Below are 19,539 nucleotides of genomic sequence, written 5' to 3' on the forward strand. Positions count from 1 at the left end.
ATTTAAATTAAACATTTCCCATGAACTAGCCGTAATTATATTTTTTCCCAGAAGCCTTTGCTCGCTGTGTCGTCACAGCCTCGTTAGCGCAGTAGGTAGCGCGTCAGTCTCATAATCTGAAGGTCGTGAGTTCGATCCTCACACGGGGCAAGACAACGTTTTAACTTGTATAAATTAATTAGAAAGAGCATCTTCATATAAGCGATAAGGTTGATATACGACTCACGATTCTGTGAGATTTTTTATATTAGGTCAATAAGCAAAAACAAAAGATATATAGCTAGACAATATTTTATCTATAACTACAGTAGGATATACATTTAATTTATGTTGCATAATCTTTCTTTTAAGCACAGCTTAAGAGTTTCTTTTTTTAGTCTAAAGGTTGTGTTAATGTTTTTTATGGCTAACTAATAGAAGGGTTTATAATGAAAATCCAATTGCAATAATAATACAATACACTTTAAGCATAAATAAAATAAATAATTTTGCCTAAAACCAATTATGAAGAAATTCATGCTTCATAGTTCATGTAAAAGTGTTGAGTAATGTTTAAAAACCAGCTCAGGTCCATTGTCACGCAAAGAATAATTTTATTGCAGTGCTGTAATTATACTGAGGTTAGAAGCATCAAAATCACAAAAATAGTTCAAATTAAATGAAATTAAAATAAAAGGAGCATTGTAACTGGATGTGCATTGGTGAATCCACCCTTCAGAACTTCTTCCTCCCATAACCTCGCTTTAGCAGTTCAGCCTTCCACACTGCAAAGGGTTTTGTTTCCGTCTCCTGACAATACCAGTTACCATAATACTGCCGATGAGTTGACCTTATCCTCTCTTTATTGCACTTTCAACACTGGATAGCGCCTGATCTTCGTACAAAAGGTGTTAAAACCACCATCATTTGTTTTGACAGAGAAGGACCAGAAAGCAGGAGGGGCAAAGTCAAGGATGAACCTGACTGGGTTTCAGTGGGAGCAGGTTGTACTGGTGAGGCTTTTTCTTGTGTTGTGTTGTTGTTTTCCATCACAGTGTCTAGAGGCAAGTTTGAAATGATAGGCTTGTCATCACAATTACACTCCATACTTTCCTCTTCTTTTATGGAAACAACCTTCTCTGGAGCCGTCATTTCATTCGCCAGAGAGGATGTACTGGGTGTAAAGAGATCCTCCACCTTAAACTGGGAACTTCTGCTTATCCTGTAATGGTGCATATTAATAATTTTAAAGTGTATCCTTGACATACCACCAAAACATTGTGGAAAGCTTAAAGATACAATATGTAAAATTTTTGCAGTAAAATATCCAAAAACCACTAGGCTAGTGTTATATATTTTGTCCAGCTGATTACTAACAATATCTCTAATGTTTTCAACTACTTGTAAATCATGAGAAAATTCCCATTCTAAACAGTGACACGGGGCAGTGCAGTCGCCTGTCAATGACGTCAGTTACCTTTCTTACCGCCTTTACTGACGTAGAAACCACATGACAACAGTGCCGTGGACAAATGCGGAAGTAGTGTCTAGCGTCTAGCAAACCACTAGCTTGCTTCAAGCAGTTTCTTATTTACTTCTTGCACGTTTTATGGTGGATTGTGTTACTTATTTATGGAACATAATTACTGTTTACCATCTGCCGCTGGTTCTGTCGACAAGGACAGCTCCCGTAAACTCATGACCGGAAAAGCGGAAGCGGCGCCGGCGACTGTGTCATAATAAAAGTCCTGCTGCTCGTGAGGCGTGTGTTGATCAATCGCTCCAGCTCCTCGTTCAGCTCCCGCAACACTCGGTCCTGCTCTGCTTCGTACTACAGTAACGTTAATAATCGCATCCACGAACAAGAGTTCTTCCAGACTCCAATCCCTATTCTTTTGCACCGTCCATTGAGATGGAGACCACATGTCCCAAGTTTCCGCTCTAAAACTTGGCGTCATCAAACTACGCCTTTGTTTTGAACAGGCTTCGAGCGACCTCTAGCGGAAAAAAATATCACAAATTGTACCTTTAAGTATATTATGTATACATTAATGGAGAATCTTCTAACAGAGATGGGGCGGATTGCTGTGTGATCGTCCAATCCCCGATGTCCTCTTGTTTGGAATAGCCCTCAGCTTTGGCCATTTGGATGTCAGTGGTTTCCATCTGTCTAATGATAAAATTTCTGTCCTGGAATGCATTGCCATTCTGCCGGAACAGGTACTCTAACCCAATCAGTTCACCTAAAACACAAGGAAACTGAAAATAAATGCATTGGCCAGCAAGAAACAAGGAAAACATACATTCATTTTAACTAGCATACTGCATGTTTCATTAATTGTGTGGAATTAATATATATCTTACCAGTGTATTTACTTGTACTAGTATTAGACAGAACCTTCTGTTGAAACACCACCTCTTCAAGCTGGTTGACATCATGCTGAAGAAAATATGAGGTTGCCTGCGGACTCTCCGAGGTTGCAGCAGTAGTTTCATTCCATCTTTCCAATGCATCCAACAAGTAGATTTGGAAAAATGCAGAACAAGTTGGCACTCCTGAAATAAAATATATACATACAAGTTAGTCTCTTAAATCTCATATTTTGCACAGCATATGAATGTTTCAAACTATGTTTTCACATTTTTTGTAATGTGTATAAGCATGGGCGACATTTGACTTTCGTGTTAGGGGGCAAGAAAAAAAACTTTAAAATGTTTTTTTTTTTTTTTTTTTGCAGGTACAAAACGTCTTTTTGTACATGCATCAGCAAATTATTCGCAGAAATTTTAAGCAAACAAGTTTAAGTTTGCTTGTTGTTTATTTACTTATTTAATTAATAATTCACTTAATTGTATTATCATAATGATACATTATGTGTAGGGATGCACCGATCCGATATTCAGATCGGTATCGGCTCCGATACTGCCATTTTTGCCGGATCGGGTATCGGCCGGAGTGGACCGATCCAAATCCGATACTGTGCGTGTACTATTCTGTTATTGTTAAGCTCCACAAAAGGCACAAAAACATTTAAAAAAGCACCATAAAGAATCTGTGCACTATATTCCAAGTGTTCTGAAGCCATTCCATAGATTAATTTGAGGTAACGTTACAGATAAATATTTAAGTCGTTAAATTAAAGTTTAAGTCGTAAATGCATCCCTCTGCTGCGGCTGTCAGTCATTCTCCATTCAGCATTCAGACTGCGTGTCGCGTTCGGTTATGACAGTCAACACAATGAAACACTCTCCAAGATGAATCAATGTTTCTATTATTATACTTCATCAAGATAACGGTAATACAATACCCATCAATATATCTTCTCTTTGTGCTTTGAACTTTTCAATGCGGAGCGCTGTGACTCCATGATGCTTCAAGCGCATCATTCTGCACACGGGATGCGCATAAGCGCTTTGTGCCGCTCCGTATGGGAGCCGTTCATATTATAATACTTTTGCGCAATGAACGATTGTTAATAGCATTTTTTCGTTCTGTCCTATCTTTCATATGTTGCTGCATCATTTTGATTTTTATATTTTAATGTTAATACATTTAATAGCTTCGCATTAGGCATAAGCTATGCATTTATTTATATTATGAAAAGAAGATAAAGACTGCGTCACTTCTCAGTTTTCATATTGAACACTTTTTGAGGATCGTGGGTGAACGCGATCATCTCTTCCTCTTTATTACTTTACAGAAGGAAATAAATATGAATGAAAATCAAAGAATGTTGAAAGTTGCAGTAGCTTACCGAAATCTGTATCACGTCAGTTCAATCAGTGTTGTAAACAATGTCACGTATAAGTTACCTCAGAAAAGCCATTCGTTGACGATAAACTTATAGTCAGCAGCAAGAAAAATAAAACAAACTATTTAAAACAAAACGGATTAGAAACTTAATTATGCAAGCATAAGTATTATAATATATAATAAAATGGACAAACTGGTTGCGTATAATCAAACGCATCGTTTTCATTTTATTCTGGAGACTGAACTCACGCTCTGCTGCCACACTGGAGCGCGCTCACCACCAACTGGACAGGGGTGGGAATTACAGTTACAAGCAACATCAGCCTCAGTAATCAGTCAAAATGACGGACAGGCTGCAGATTTTTTCCATCACTGCTAAAAATTCCATCAATGACGGAAAATTTTCGGTTAACACGACCTTTGAGATTATATATTATATACACGCCACACTACTGCCGGTGACACTCCACGACCGCGGTGGCGCGGTTGTCATGCCGACCGTCACAGCCCTATGTGAGGCATACAGTTTATTAGGTAATTGAGCACTTTTCTTATTACTTGAAAATCGGATCGGTATCGGCCGATACTGAATCCCAGGTATCGGAATCAGTATCGGAAGCGAAAAAGGCGGATCGGTGCATGCCTAATTATGTGTACATTGTTCATTGCGTAATGGAATTTAAAAATAAGTGTGCTAATATAGCATTGCAGGGGTGATGAGTTGGCCAATAATTTGCAGTGAGATAAATTAATGTCTAAATAAAATGTGAATAAAATCTGAAAAAAAAAAAAAAAGTAAAAAAATAAATAAAGAAAAAGATATAAAAGTAGGAAAAAGTAAGTAATTGTCATACATAAATTAAAAGCTTTAAGATTCACTTGAGCTAAAAAAAAAAAAAAAAAAAAAAAAAATTCTACAACCCGAATTCCGGAAATGTTGGGACGTTTTTTAAATTTGAATAAAATGAAAATTAAAAGACTTTCAAATCAATGAGCCAATATTTTATTCACAATAGAACATAGATAACATATGTTTAAATGGAGAAATTTTACAATTTTATGCACAAAATGAGCTCATTTCAAATTTGATGCCTGCTACAGATCTTAAAATAGTTGGGATGGGGGCATGTTTACCATCTCCTCTTCTTTTCAAAACAGTTTGAAGACGTCTGGGCATCGAGGTTATGAATTTCTGGAGTTTTGGTGTTAAAATTTGGTCCCATTCTTGCCTGATATAGGTTTCCAGCTGCTGAAGAGTTTGTGGTCGTCGTTGATGTATTTTTCGTTTAATGATGCGGCAAATGTTCTTTATAGGTGAAAGATCTGGACTGCAGGCAGGCCAATTCAGCCCCCGGACTCATCTACGACGAAGCCATGCTGTTGTAATAGCTGCACTATGTGGTTTTGCATTGTCCTGCTAAACTACACAAGGCCTTCCCTGAAATAGACCTTGTCTGGAGGGGAGCATATGTTGCTCTAAAACCTTTAAATACCTCTCAGCATTCATGGTGCCTTCCAAAACATGCAAGCTACACTTATGCACCTCCATACCATCAGAGATGCTGGCTTTTGAACTGAACACTAATGACAAGCTGGAAGGTCTCCCTCCTCTTTAGCCCGGAGGACATGGCATCCATGATTTCAACAAGAATGTCAAATTTGGACTCGTCTGAACATAGAACGCTTTTCCACTTTGAAACAGTCCATTTTAAATGAGCCTTGGCCCACAGAACACAACGGCGCTTCTGGACCATGTTCACATATGGCTACCTTTTTGCATGATAGCTTTAGCATGAGCTTTAGTTGGCATCTGCAGATGGCACAGCGGATTGTGTTTACTGACAGTGGATTCTGGAAGTATTCTTGGGCCCATTTAGCAATGTCATTGACACAATCATGCCAATGAGTCTGAGGGCCCGAAGACCACGGACATCCAATAAAGGTCTTCTTCGGCCTAGAGAGATTTCTCTAGTTTCTCTGAATCTTTTGATGATGTTATGCACTATAAATGATGAGTTTTGCAAAGCCTTTGCAATTTGTTGTTGAGGAACATTGTTTTTAAAGTATTCCACAATCTTTTTATGCACGCTTTCACAGCTTTACTTCTGAGAGACTCTGCCTCTCTAAGACATCCCTTTTATAGCTAATCATGTTACAGACCTGATATCAATTAACTTAATTTGTTGCTAGATGTTCTCCCAGCTGAATCTTTTCAAAATGTCTTGCTTTTTCAGCCATTTGTTGCCCCCAAGCTCATTTAGTGGATAAAAGTGTAAAATTTCTCAGTTCAAACATTTGTTATGTTATCTATGTTCTATTGTGAATAAAATATTCTCTCATGTGATTTGAAAGTCTTTTAGTTTTCATTTTATTCAAATTTAAAAAACGTCCCAACTTTTCTGGAATTCGGGTTGTAGAACTTTTCCTATTGACACTTTAATAAACATCCTTTATAATGTTCTAAATAAAACCATTGTCCGATGATATTAAAAGCATTATCTGTATCAAGAATGTTTTTTGAAAAAGAAGAATAAAGGTTTTTTTTTTTTTTGCTACAACTTTATTTTTTAGAATAAAGTTGTAGCATTGTAAGAATAAAATCATAATGTTTTAAGAGTAAAGCTGTGAAGTTACCAGAATACATATAAATTAAAATTAGGACATCAAAAGGCATGATATTGTGTGAATAAAATATAAATATTTTGAGCTACAAAACAGATCAAGGGGTGGAAGATCAACCAAAACAGATACCATATCCAAGTTTTGCCTGTGTTGCATTTTCAAATCAAATCTCATTAATCTGATGGATTAAACTACATTTTTTACTCTGACAATAATGTTTTTACCTGAAATGAGCTGGTTCAGATGCTGGTGGAAGGATTCAACAGAGTTGGAACCTCTGACACATTTGTAGGTTGGCAGAAGGTGGTCTCCCTTCACCAGTTTCCCAGTTTGCTCATACAATTGTACACCGATAGGATCCACTATACATGCCACATGTTTCTTCTCTAAAGCCCATATCTCAGCCATTCTGTTGAAACTAAAGAGCGGCACTCCCAAAGAATCCTATCCTGCCTCACCATCATAGAGCTGAATGAGCTTTGTGATGCGTTCTTCGATGTCCATCGCATCACGTGTGGTTTGCCTACAGTGGAGGGCTAACTCACTTCTGCTGAGATGATGCATTAGTTCATCATCAGAAGGCTGCATGATCTCGCACTTGAGCTCGGTACGCTTCGCCTCCTTCAGCTGCTTCAGGTCCTCCTCATCCCATTCGAAAATACAATGGCTTAGGCGGTCCATGAAGGTCACGTATATCTGATGCGATTCTGATGTGCAGCCTGCAGCAATCCGTCTCATGAATTCCGAGATGTCCAACCTGACCTCCATGTCTTTCCACTCTTTGAACGTTGTCCTAAGAAAGTTGGACCCGCAGCAGTCTCTGTTGACATACAGAACTTCAGGAGGAGCCACCGCAGCTTTCTTGTACCTATTTATGACACCTGAGATCATTGCTTCAAGACCAGAGTCTTTGTTTTCTGTAATCACCAACATGATAACCTGCCCTTGTTCATTGGCAACATTGGTCGCCCAAGTTGCTGAGAAGTTGCTGAGAAACTTCTTGGAGGAACCCATCTTTAGCATGCGACCAAACTGTGAAGTTATGCTGGTCTTAATCTCGTTCATTCGGTGAAGTACATCCAGAGCAAACACTTGCCTCAACCAGCGGTGTTTAGGAAGTGGAAGCATGGCAGGTGGGCTCTGAAACGTCACAGGATGGGCAAAGCCTTTGCAATCTGTCAGATACTGTACAGTCTTTTGCAGCCATACCTCAGTGTGATGTTCCTCCAGTTTCTTCTGGATTTGGCTGATGCTGGTCCCCACATGTCTCTGACGGTTAAAGTGAACAACCTTCAGGTCGCATCCCATCTGTGATGCAAGAATGCAAGGGTACTGGACTCTATGACCAATATCAAGTTGTGACACTACATCATGACTCCAGCTTATCACTTTCCGCTTGCATTTCCCACAAACCAGACACTCTGATGCCATGAAGTATGACCCTTTCAAATCGACTACCTGTCTGAGCTCCTGATGCAGACCTGCTGACGTGAGCTCTTCCTTCACGCAGTCTGAACGTGGACAGGTAAGCTTGACGTTCCACAGCTTTTGTGGCATCCAGAGAAACAATACATGACCAAAGTAGCAACCCATCTCTGGCTCCTCTATTAAGGTAAGAGGCGGGAATGGCGGGTACCACCACATCCTATCTATTCTAGCATAGTCCATTTCAGGCTGCATTTCTGGAGACCACTTAAACAGGGCCTTTGACACCCATGTGTGATTGGCAGGGGGCAAAGTGCGAATCCAGCCCGGAGGAAGACAAATTCTTTTACCTGAAACAATAAATGTCATTAACTAGGGGCAAATTCGGTTGGAGGTGAGCATACCATTGCCTTACTCACTCCGAAGGAAGAGCCCTTGAGGTTGGGACTTCAAAGGGAGCAGGGCACATGTGGGTCATAATTGGTACTTGTGCACCAGATAGTTATAGAAACTTCTGTTCTGGTTTCTTCTATGGGCGAGAAAACGTATGTTTTTATTTTTTCAGATCTGTCAATCTAATGGACTAAATAAGTTAATAAGCAATTTATATATAAATGCGCATGGAGACCATAGGAAAAACATATGGAAGAGCATCAGCTTTCATTTCTGCTCTTAGTTATAGGAACTAGCCACCAAGGTGGTTCCCCAAGAACTAAATGTTCGCTTAGAGCCATTTTCCTGGTTGCATTCGCACTGCCAATAGGAAATCTGAAGTGACGTAAGCTGGCCAACAGTGACGTCATTTAAACGCGGTCTGTCTGCAGTCCACTGCAGTCACGCTGACTATTTTAACAATGTCTTATGTTGCTTTCAATGGGGGATTTAAAAAAAAACTCATATTTCATCAGAATATCTTAATTTGTGTTCCGAAGATGAACGAAGGTCTTACGGGTTTGGAACGTCTTGAGGGTGAATAATTAATGAAAGAAATTTCATTTTTGGGTAAACTAACCTTTTAAGTCGAACTCTTCTGCCATTTAACTTTAACCCTTTCAGGCATGGATTATAACCTAAGTCAGGATTTTTTCCCCTGTGTTCTTATTGCTCTTAGGGCATGAAAAACAAGATTTGAAATGTATTTTTACTTTTATTATATTTCCAGATATCCTGAGTGGACAGCATGCGTTTATGTTTTAAATTGAAGAGATATTAACTGTATTAAACATAATATGGTAATAAGATATTATTACAGACCAATAAATAAAATTATGTGAAATCATGTGAAAACTTGTATGTTTAGGTTCAGTAATTTCACTTTAATGGCAAATAATAGGTCCTTTTCATTGCCATTAAAGTGAAATAAGTGAACATAAACATTGACAAAAAAGCTCATTTTAGAAGAAAATTTCAGACAGCACTTAGAGGCTTTTGCATCTGAAGCCTTCATATATATATATATATATATATATATATATATATATATATGTGTGTGTGTGTGTGTGTGTGTGTGTGTGTGTGTGTGTGTGTGTGTGTGTGTGTGTGTGTGTGTGTGTGTGTGTGAAATATTGCAAACGCAGTTGAACTTTGTGTATCTTTGATGGAATCACGTCCTCATGTTCTGATATCAGAGACCTCTACAACCCAATTCAGATGCTCCCTCCAAGTAAGATGCATAACGTAATCAGATTACTTTTTGATGTAAGGAGTAAAGTAAATTTAAAGGTATAAAATTTGACCCATTTGTGAACAAACAGTTTAAATACTCAAAAGAAGCAGAACCTTAAGATACTAAATACTCGTGACACCAGCAGCTCAGAAGTTTGTTCAGGGGTGCAAGATGAGCCTCCAGCCACATCCTTCGCTTTCAAGATTGGCGAAAAGTTTCTGTGTCGCCTGTTTGATCTGCTTGGCTTAATTTCTTTTAAATAAAAAGACTGAACATTAAAAAAAGAAACCACTGATATAGGAAAAATAATGCCAGTGTCAGAAATATATACTTGAATTTCTGGAATCTGGGTGTTGATACTGTTAATTCAGTTCTATTGTTGAGACGAATTACGAATATATACAGTCGTTAAAAGTCGTTAAATTACAAGAACAAATTCGTTAAATTACGAATTTGTTCTCAAAATCAAATTTCTTTTTCTGAGTTTTTTCTCGTAATTTAATGACTTTATTCTCAACATTTTATCTCGCCTTTTTTCTTGTAATTTAACCATTTTTTTCTCGTAATTTAACAAGTTTATTTTTAATATTTTATTTCTACTTTTTTCTCGAAATTTAACAACTTTAATCCCGAGATGGTTTTATTTTTTTATTATTGCTTGGCCCTAATCCTCTTCCGTAAGTATAAGTTGTACTGCCTGGAAAATATTAACAGCAATGTAAGGATATTAAGTCGACAGGTTCTTGGAAAAGACTCAGATATTTTTTGCCTTGCCTTTTTTTTTTTTTTTTCCCTTCTGTTTTCTTTCTGTTTCTTTAATGGTTTCAAGTATCTGCTTTCTGTATCCAAATTGTGTGAGGAAAAAAAAACTGTGAATAATGCTTCTTTCTGTAGTCAAGGTCAGTTTGCCTTGGGGGAGTCTCTAGGGAGTCAGATAAAATGTTCCCAATGAAAAATAATTTGCATCCAAAAGGTAATTACATTGTGAGAAGTTGAGGAAAACCAAGGTTGATGAAGATGATCTTGAAATGTGTAAACTGAAAATGGGACCTTATGATAACCTGTTCATTTGATAATCTAATCAGTTTTAAAAGTCTTTACCTTGAAAAGGTATATAAACTTTTAAAAAAAATGGGATCTGAAGCAGCACAGATGGAACAACAGAGCAAAGTTTGTGGGATTTTTTTTTTTTCTATACAGCTAGAAATGACCGTATTTCTGTAATTAAAATAAATACTGAAAATTCTAACAGTAGGTGAAAGTCGGGATGAAGTATGATAAAGAGAATTAGGGGGATAACATGCTACATAGTGCTGAAAACATAAAATGTAGGATTAATATGAAAACTTATTTTACTTTATGCATTTTTTTTATATGATTTTAGGATGCAAATAAATTATATTCTTCACAGGCTTTGCAAGAGTCACCAAAAAAAAAAAAAAAAGTTCTAATAAATTTTACAGTTCCTATATCTTCAACATCCCACATATATCTTTCAATATTGCTATATGCAATTTACAAACAATTATCAAGTGTCATAAAAACTTGCTATTCGCTTCGTTGCTCGCTGGATATCATTCACTGAAAAGGAAAAACGATTGTGAATCGTTGCTCTGAACAGTATCATACTTCATTCATATACAGACTAAAACAGTTGAAGGATTGAGCAAATGCGTTTGGAAACCCACTGAACTTACTTCAACGAAAGCATGTCCATAAAAACAATCACAGTAACTCGGTCAAGTACTGAGAAACAGATTATCTTACCTTTGACAACGGAACAAAAAGGCACAAATGTAAAATCGATGCTGCAAAAGCTGAAGCGTTTATCTAATGTTCCGGGGATGGTCGAGAGCAAACGGCGGCGTTGATTGGCTGATTCTTGGTATCGGTTTTATGAGTTGGTTCATCATTTGTATTCTTTGTGTTGACTTCAACTTAACTCTTTCATGTGATTTCCAGTCATGGAAACGCCAGGACAATGTATTTATTTCTATTGTGAATGTATAATTTTCTGATTATGTTCTGCATTGAGGCTCAAAAATTGAGTATTAAATAAAGACATCTTTTTAATTATTAATTTCAAGGATTTCAATAAAAATCCTCCATTACAATCTAAATGAAATGATAAAAATTATAATTAAAAACAGTAACTGTGAACAACTGGAAAAGTCAGAGAAATTCATTGGACAAAATGGGTGGGAACACCAACTTTATATAAAGAATAATTACATTAACATCACAATGGGACATCACAAACATAATGAGAAAACTACGATCTTTATGTTCCCTTTCCCCGTTTATTTTTTTCTGAATATCAAGAATCAATAAACTTACATTCGTCTCCCTGATTCAATCTCTGTTCATGACCAATCCAAAAAAACACTAATTTAAGTTTTAGGCTCTTTATTTTCACAAATAAATGTGTATACAGTGTTCTTACCGAGAAAAACAGTTTGAACATTCAGTTTGAGATTCAACCATAACCATTTACTCACTACATGTTACTGTAAATGAGTGATGTTATCTGCTCAAACAGTATCCACTCTATAATGTGTCATAAGTCATCCACTGACTGCTCAGTATGCTGTTGAGTCCATCACCATGATGGGATAGGCTCTGCTAAAACTATTTAAAGGTTCAAAGATGCCACTGATATATGTAATAGAAACTAAAGATGGATGCCAGCAGTTCCCACATCAGTGAGCGACAGAAAATGTTGGTTTTGCTTAAATAAGTGATGGGATGAGAAAGAACGAACACAGATATGGGGGCCTTCAAGCGTGCGCCTGCTGTTTCTGTTTGAAGTCTGCGATTCTGCTCTCCATTATAGGGCGGAAGTGACGGATCAATCCCTAAGAACAACGAAATATAAATGTAAGAGTTTTATTTAAACCATTTATAGCAGTTTAGATTAATCATGGAGATATATTTTAATATAATTTATCTACTGACACTGAAATAAAAAAGAAATAATAAAATAAAAAATAAAATTGCCTTTACCTGAACTGGCCATGCGGCTCCATCTCCCAAGGCGCAGATGGTGTGGCCCTCAATCTGCTTGCTGATCTCCCAGATCATGTCGATCTCTGCTGCCTGTGCATCGCCTTTCACAAAGCGCCACATCATCTTATTCATCCAGTCCACTCCTGAGAGGCACAGAAAAGAAAGACTAGTAAATATTCACTGTAATAAAATATATTGCGCAGGTAAAAACAGAAAAATATGCATTGAGATAAATGATCATACCTTCTCTGCAAGGAGTGCACTGCCCACAGCTCTCATGCTTGTAGAATTCAATCAAGCGGGCAATAGCTCGAATAACATCAGTCTGTGAAGGGGCAAAACTTCTTTTAATCGTAATATACTAAATTCCTCTGCCGATACGATCTGTTATTAACGAAAATGACATCTATGCTGATAGTTTGGTGATAATGTCTCAAGCTTTTGTGCTGGTCAATTTGAAATATCTTATGCTGTTGAATGCTTAAGCTATAGTATAGACAGTACAATGTCTGATTAGTAAAATAAAATAAAAAAAGATCTAACCTATTGTGTTTCACCAATTTAGAAATATTCTTATTGTTAATAGAAATATTCTTAATGCTAATAGGAAACTGCAATGAAGAAAAGAGGAGAAAATAAAAAGTTTCAAAGTGGTCTGTGTCCACAGAAACTAAACCATGTGTGTTTTTAACAAATTGACTCACTGATTTATCCATGACGATAAGTGCAGCTGTGCCGAGACCCGTCTGAGCCTGAATGAGGGCATCAAAATCCATGAGAACGGTGTCACACACATGACGTGGGATTAAGGGCGTGGAAGAGCCACCAGGAATCACACACAGGAGATTATCCCAACCACCCCGGACGCCACCTGCAGAGATCATATGAATTATGGCTCAATAATTGGACATGATTCGACTATGAACAAAAATGTCCATGTAGAGACAGTATGAGGTGTACCTGCATGCCTTTCAATCAGCTCTTTCAGGGGAATGGACATCTCTTCTTCCACCGTGCAGGGGTTGTTGACATGGCCCGAAATGTTGAAGAGCTTCGTGCCAGAGTTTCTCTCTCGACCGAAACTCAGAAACCACGTGCCGCCGCGACGGCAGATGGTTGGTGCCACAGCTACAGTCTCAACGTTGGCAACGGTTGTTGGACAGCCAAACACACCTGCAACAAGAACATGCTACATTTATAAATAAAATAAATAAAATTACTAAAATAAAATAATAACATTTATCTCAGGTCACGTATAAAAAAAATAAAATCGATTAAAATAAATTTTTTTTAAAAAAGTCACATTTATATCAGGTAAAAAAAATAAAATAATAAAAAATAAATAAAGGTTACATCTTTAACTGGTTACTTCGAAAATAAAATAACTAATAATATATATATATAAAATTTTAAGACAACATTTATCTCAGGTCACATATTCAAAATAAAATAAAATTGATTAAACTAAAAAAAATAAAAAGTCATATGGTTATCTATTCAAAATAAAATAAATTAAAAATAAAACAAAATTAAAATAAAATAAATGAACAAAAAAAACTGTCACTTATAAATGAGTGAAAAAATAAAAAATAAAATCACTAAAATAAAATAATAATAACAACAACATTATTTATTAGATGTCACATATTTAAAAAAAAAAATTAAAAAAATTGATTAAACTAAACTAAACTAAAAACAAGTCACATTTATATCAGGTTAAAATAAAATAATAAATAAATAAATAAAGGTTACATATATAACCGAGTCACTTATAAATAAAATAACTATAATAAGAATATTAATATGTATAAATAAATATTAAGATGGCATTTATCTCAGGTCATGTATTCAAAATAAAATAAAATAAATTAAAAAACGTCACATTTAGGTCATGTAAACAAAATAAAATAAATTAGAAATAAAAAAATAAATAAATAACCACTTATACAAAATAAAGTACATTTAAATTTTTTTTAAAAACTATCAAAAATACATTAAAATCACAAGTCACATGTACAAAATAAAATATAAAAAAAAAGCAATAAAGCAATTTTGACTTACCCACATCAGCAGGGAAAGGGGGTTTCAGACGAGGTTTTCCCTGTTTTCCCTCGATGGACTCAATCAGAGCCGTTTCCTCTCCGCAGATGTACGCTCCCGCACCGCGCATCACAAACACGTCAAAGTCATAACCTGAGCCGCATGCGTTCCTGCCAATCAGCCCTGCTGCATAAGCTTCATTAATGGCCACCTGAACGAAAACACACATAAACACAAAAAGTCAATACATCACTCCCTCAACTACTGTGTACAGCATTTTATCACATTTACTGAAATGAACCCCTTTACACATAGGATTTGACTCACAATTCATTCTGATAACGTTTGACAATATGCGAACAACACTAATAAGCAAACAAAACATAGCACATATAGATATTAAAGCTGCAGTCCGCAACTTTTATGGTGTTAAAAATTTACAAAAATGATAGAATGGGAATATACAACATGAATCCATTTTCCAAACCGTGTTTTTGTCTTATCCTGAATCATTATGGTACACTTATAATAAGTGTTTATATTTGGACTATTTCAGACCAGACTGGTAGGACTCGAATGTAGGCTAGAATGTTCCTCTGCAAGACGCATGCAGTTCTCACTATTAACCGCTAGAGGGCCAGAAATCGCGGACAGCAGCTTTAAGTAATAAACTACTAATAAAATACACCATTTCAATCAATTCTATTCATAAATGAACAAAGTAGTTTTAATATGTTAGATTGTTTTAATTATTTATAAAATCAAAAAATATAGTGTAATATTAATAATGTACATTACCTTACAAAAGTTTGGTCGGTAAGATTTTTAAAGATTTTTTTAGTAATACTTAAAATAAACCTCTTATGCTCACCAAGGCTGCATTTATTTGATCAAAATACAGTGAAAGTGTGTCACATGATCCTTCAGAAATCATTCTAATATGCTGATTTGCTGCTCAACAATATTGAAAACAGTTTTCTGGATTCAGGATTCTTTGATGAATAGAGAATTTTAAAAACAAAAACAGCATTTGTTTGAAATAGAAATCTTTTGTAACATTATAAATGTCTTTGTCACTTTTGACCAGTTTAAAGTGAATAAAGTATGTGTTTTTTTTATTTATTTCTTAGAAATGCTTTAGTAGAGTATCGCAATATAAAAATCATGATATTAGTATTTATTTTTTAATTTCAGTTCTAAATCTTGGCTTTATTATTTCACAATGAATTTCCTACATGTGATGTTTGTCTTTTTGGCCTTTTGAAACAGTCTTCACATCAGAAGTGTGATTATGAGGCCTTAAACTGCTGCCTGCATAGGGAGCTCATTTTTTGGAACAGGGCTAAGCAATAAACAATGTTCCTTTCTTTGTCCCTTTAAAAAATTATCCTTCTTATACAGATGTGAGGATACACAGGTACGCAGATATTCGTTTCTCACCTGCAGGTTGGACGACTCATTGTAGAACTCTCCACGGATGTAGATGTACGCTGCACGTGCTCCCATGGCTCGGCCAGCGACCAGACAGCCCTCAATCAGCTTATGGGGATCATTACGCATGATCTCTCTGTCCTTGCAGGTACCGGGCTCTCCTTCGTCAGCATTCACCACCAGATATTTAGGCCTGAGCGGAAAAAGATAATGACCTGATTTGATCCACATAACAAAAGCTAAATGTGGATCCATCTGCAGCAATCTGTGATGTATGAGTGAATCTTAGTTATAGAAATCTTCTTTGTAGAGATGTAAACCTACCTGCCATCACTGGGCTTGTTCATGAAGCTCCACTTCATCCCTGTTGGGAAACCGGCACCTCCACGGCCTCGCAGCCCTGAGACCTTAATCTCATTCAGGATCCAGTCCACTCCTTTATCCAGAATCTCCTTGGTCTTGTACCAGTCACCTCTCTTCAGAGCACCTTTCAGCCTGAGAAACATGGAAAGCACATACACCAACAATAAAAATATAATAATAATAATAATAATGCTTTAAATTATATATATATATATATATATATATATATATATATATATATATATATATATATATATATATATATATATATATATATATATATATGCACACACACACTGGTCAAGTAGGGAATAATTATGATTTTAAAATGTTTTTTAAACAAGTCTCTAATGCAGTAAAAACTAATATTGTGAATATTGTGAAATTTAAAAGAATAGTTTTCTATTTGTCATATATTTATTTAATATATTTTCATATATATTTATATAAATTCCTGTGATGGCAAAACTGAATTTAGTTTTTTTAAAAGATAATAATAATAATAATAATAAGAACTCTTATTAATAACTGAGCACCAATAATAATAATCGCACACTAAATTAGTATATCAGATTTGATTTCTGAATGGTCATGTGACAATGAAAACTGGAATTTTCAGTGGAAAAAATGTTAAATTGTAATAACATTTGCCAGTATTACTGCTTTTACTGTATTTTTGAACAAATAAATGCATCATTGGTGGGCATAAGAGGTGTGTGTCCTCTATAATATACCAAAATGTATTCAGACACCTTGAACATTTCATTCATTAATACAGTTTATTCATTATAGTTTAAAAAAATGGTGATAAAATATGACAAGAAATAAGAGTTAAACTGTGTCAGGAAATATTAATCTTAATTATGTCAGATAGCACTTAAGCAAAACATGGTCAGGTCAAAGTGTCTGAATAATTTTTGGTCCCAAATTTGTATCAATTTTACTGGTATTCCACTGTATGAATTTTTGGGTATAATATGTCACAGTTTAACCGCTATCCTCATAAATTAACTATAGTGTCCTGCACCCACTAGTAAAAATATATAAAAAATATCTGAATAATTTTGATGTACACACACAGAGGTAACAGGACAAGTGACCCTACTTTTAATTTTCACATATTATGAGAGGCTGTGGAATATATTGCAGTATATGTTCATAATACAATTAAATATTTTTTTACCTCCAGTCATGTCGTCCATACAGGTTGGTGAATATTCTGTCCTGGTCAGCTAGAGGTCCAAATTTGGTCTTCTTTGGTGTTTCCTGGGTGACACACACTGATTATAGTCCATTTGCATTGATCATCATTTATGAACACAGTAGATTCGCTGTAGTCACCTGCTGAGCTGTGGTGTTGTACCGCACCAGTGTCATGGCGTTTGGGGGAGATGCAGTGGTGGCGGCTACAGAAGTGCGTGATACACCAGCTGCAACCACTGCAACCGGGGCACGCGAGGCCCCAGTGGTCAGCACCCGGCTAAGAACGGGACAGCCGAGACAGGACAACATCCTTATCTGAAAGAGATGGATGAAAACAATGAGTAGAAAGGTTCCCTCATAACGTGCTGGCAAAGGGTTTAATAACAACTCCAGTCCTTACAACCTGAATTGTCAATGTTAACTAAAAGTTAAAATATTAAAAATGGTTTTCAGTAATTCAAACAGCTGAAATAAAATAACTTTAAAAAATTTGAAGTACTAAAATGAAATAAAAATAAAGATAAATAGAAATATTTCCATTGTTATGCTTGCATAACGTGTCAGTGTTGCATAAAATGTTTGTATGCTTGTTAACGACCAGAGGGAAGCACTAAACACCCCAAAACAATAATAGTATATGAAAGTAATTCATAATACAGACTTTAGAGGTTCAACACTACATCATAAATCATATTTAAGCTAAAAATGCATCAAAACGTCAGACAAATTTAAAGAAGGGAACATTGTTACTTAAGACGTACAGTGTAACTAGTTCAGCAGCGTCCACAAACACACATGTACATCAAAGACAACATTTTTAGATTATACGTTATTTCATAAACTCAAGTCAAACTCTTTCAGACATGGTAATGTGAGTTAACTTATTAAAAATGAACTCGTCCCGCAATGACCTCCATAACAACGCTCATGACATTTGAGGGATTGCGGCAGTGCACAACATTTATGTTCCGATTTATTTACATAAAGTATATGGGATATATTACCATCAATCTGTAGGAATGTCCAACCCTTGATTTGTAAATAGATTAAACAAGTGAAAGAGCCGAACCGCTGCTTACCTTCGTGATCGCCCTGGATCAGCGTTATAAAAGGTACAGCGGAAGGAATATAGCCACCGACCCGGATGTAATAACGACTTCGACCTGTTGTGTATGTGGAGGCGCTGTTACGCAGTCTTCATCTGTGTTTATTTTGGTGGACATAACTTACATCCATTTATTATCTCATTCTCAGTATTTGTATTTGAGAGTTTAAATTCTCTCTCTCTCTCTCTCTCTCTCTCTCTCTATATATATATATATATATATATATATATATATATATATATATATATATATATATAAGCAGATAAACATCAAATTTTCATTTTTGGGTGAACTATCCCTTTAAGCAGCACAGCTGTTTTCAACATTGATAATAGTAATAAATGTTTCTTGAGCACCAAATCAGCATATTTGAATGATTTCTGAAGGATCATGAGACACTGAAGATGCTTAAAATCCAGCTTTTTCAAATAGTTGGTAAATATAAGTCTTCTTTCAGAAACATTACTGACTCCAAACTTTTGAATGGTAGTGTATAATAGTTTTTGCTTTAAAAAAAACAAATCAAAATCAAACCAAGTGTCACATATTTTAAAGGTGATGATCTACACATTTTGATACATCTGTGTAAACTTGAGGAAAACACTTGGTTTGACATTATATTATCTATGCAATTAAATATTTTAGCTGTGGCTTAATTGTCCAAATACGGTTTGTAATCATTTTAGTAGCCCACCTTTGTCGTATATCACCTGAGTATAAATTGCACAAACATAAAATGTAGTTTATTTAGTATGAAAACTTTAAGGAAACTGTATTGAAAATAATAAACCAGGGAGATGACATGACGCATAATATTCTAAGCAGATTCATACACAGAGTAACTGTATTTTACAGCTAATATTATTGCATAGTTTAAGGTGAATTTTAGTAAAAAATTGCTGTAATCTCATTGCATAGGTGCATTACAGTACAGGCACCTAGAC

The 19,539-nt window shown here is 35.7% G+C and overlaps 1 protein-coding gene and 1 non-coding gene across 2 annotated transcripts; one reads left to right on the forward strand and one right to left on the reverse strand.

Moving 5' to 3' along the window:
- The first annotated feature begins 77 nt into the window (after positions 1-77).
- Positions 78-150, forward strand: trnam-cau (transfer RNA methionine (anticodon CAU)). The gene has a single exon. It is a non-coding gene; the product is annotated as a tRNA-Met (tRNA).
- An 11,500-nt stretch (positions 151-11,650) lies between these two features.
- Positions 11,651-18,624, reverse strand: ndufv1 (NADH:ubiquinone oxidoreductase core subunit V1). Its single transcript, XM_067411539.1, has 11 exons — positions 18,494-18,624; positions 17,628-17,804; positions 17,470-17,552; positions 16,248-16,418; positions 15,933-16,116; positions 14,514-14,703; positions 13,413-13,625; positions 13,157-13,323; positions 12,696-12,777; positions 12,450-12,595; positions 11,651-12,301 (listed from the first exon to the last, which is right to left on the reverse strand). Exons 1-11 carry the CDS (start codon positions 18,494-18,496, stop codon positions 12,224-12,226), a joined length of 1,494 nt encoding a protein of 497 aa, XP_067267640.1. The 5' UTR covers positions 18,497-18,624; the 3' UTR covers positions 11,651-12,223.
- Positions 18,625-19,539: the final 915 nt, after the last annotated feature.

This window comes from Chanodichthys erythropterus, chromosome 15 (genome assembly GCF_024489055.1).
Source record: "Chanodichthys erythropterus isolate Z2021 chromosome 15, ASM2448905v1, whole genome shotgun sequence".
Lineage (NCBI taxonomy): Eukaryota > Metazoa > Chordata > Actinopteri > Cypriniformes > Xenocyprididae > Chanodichthys > Chanodichthys erythropterus.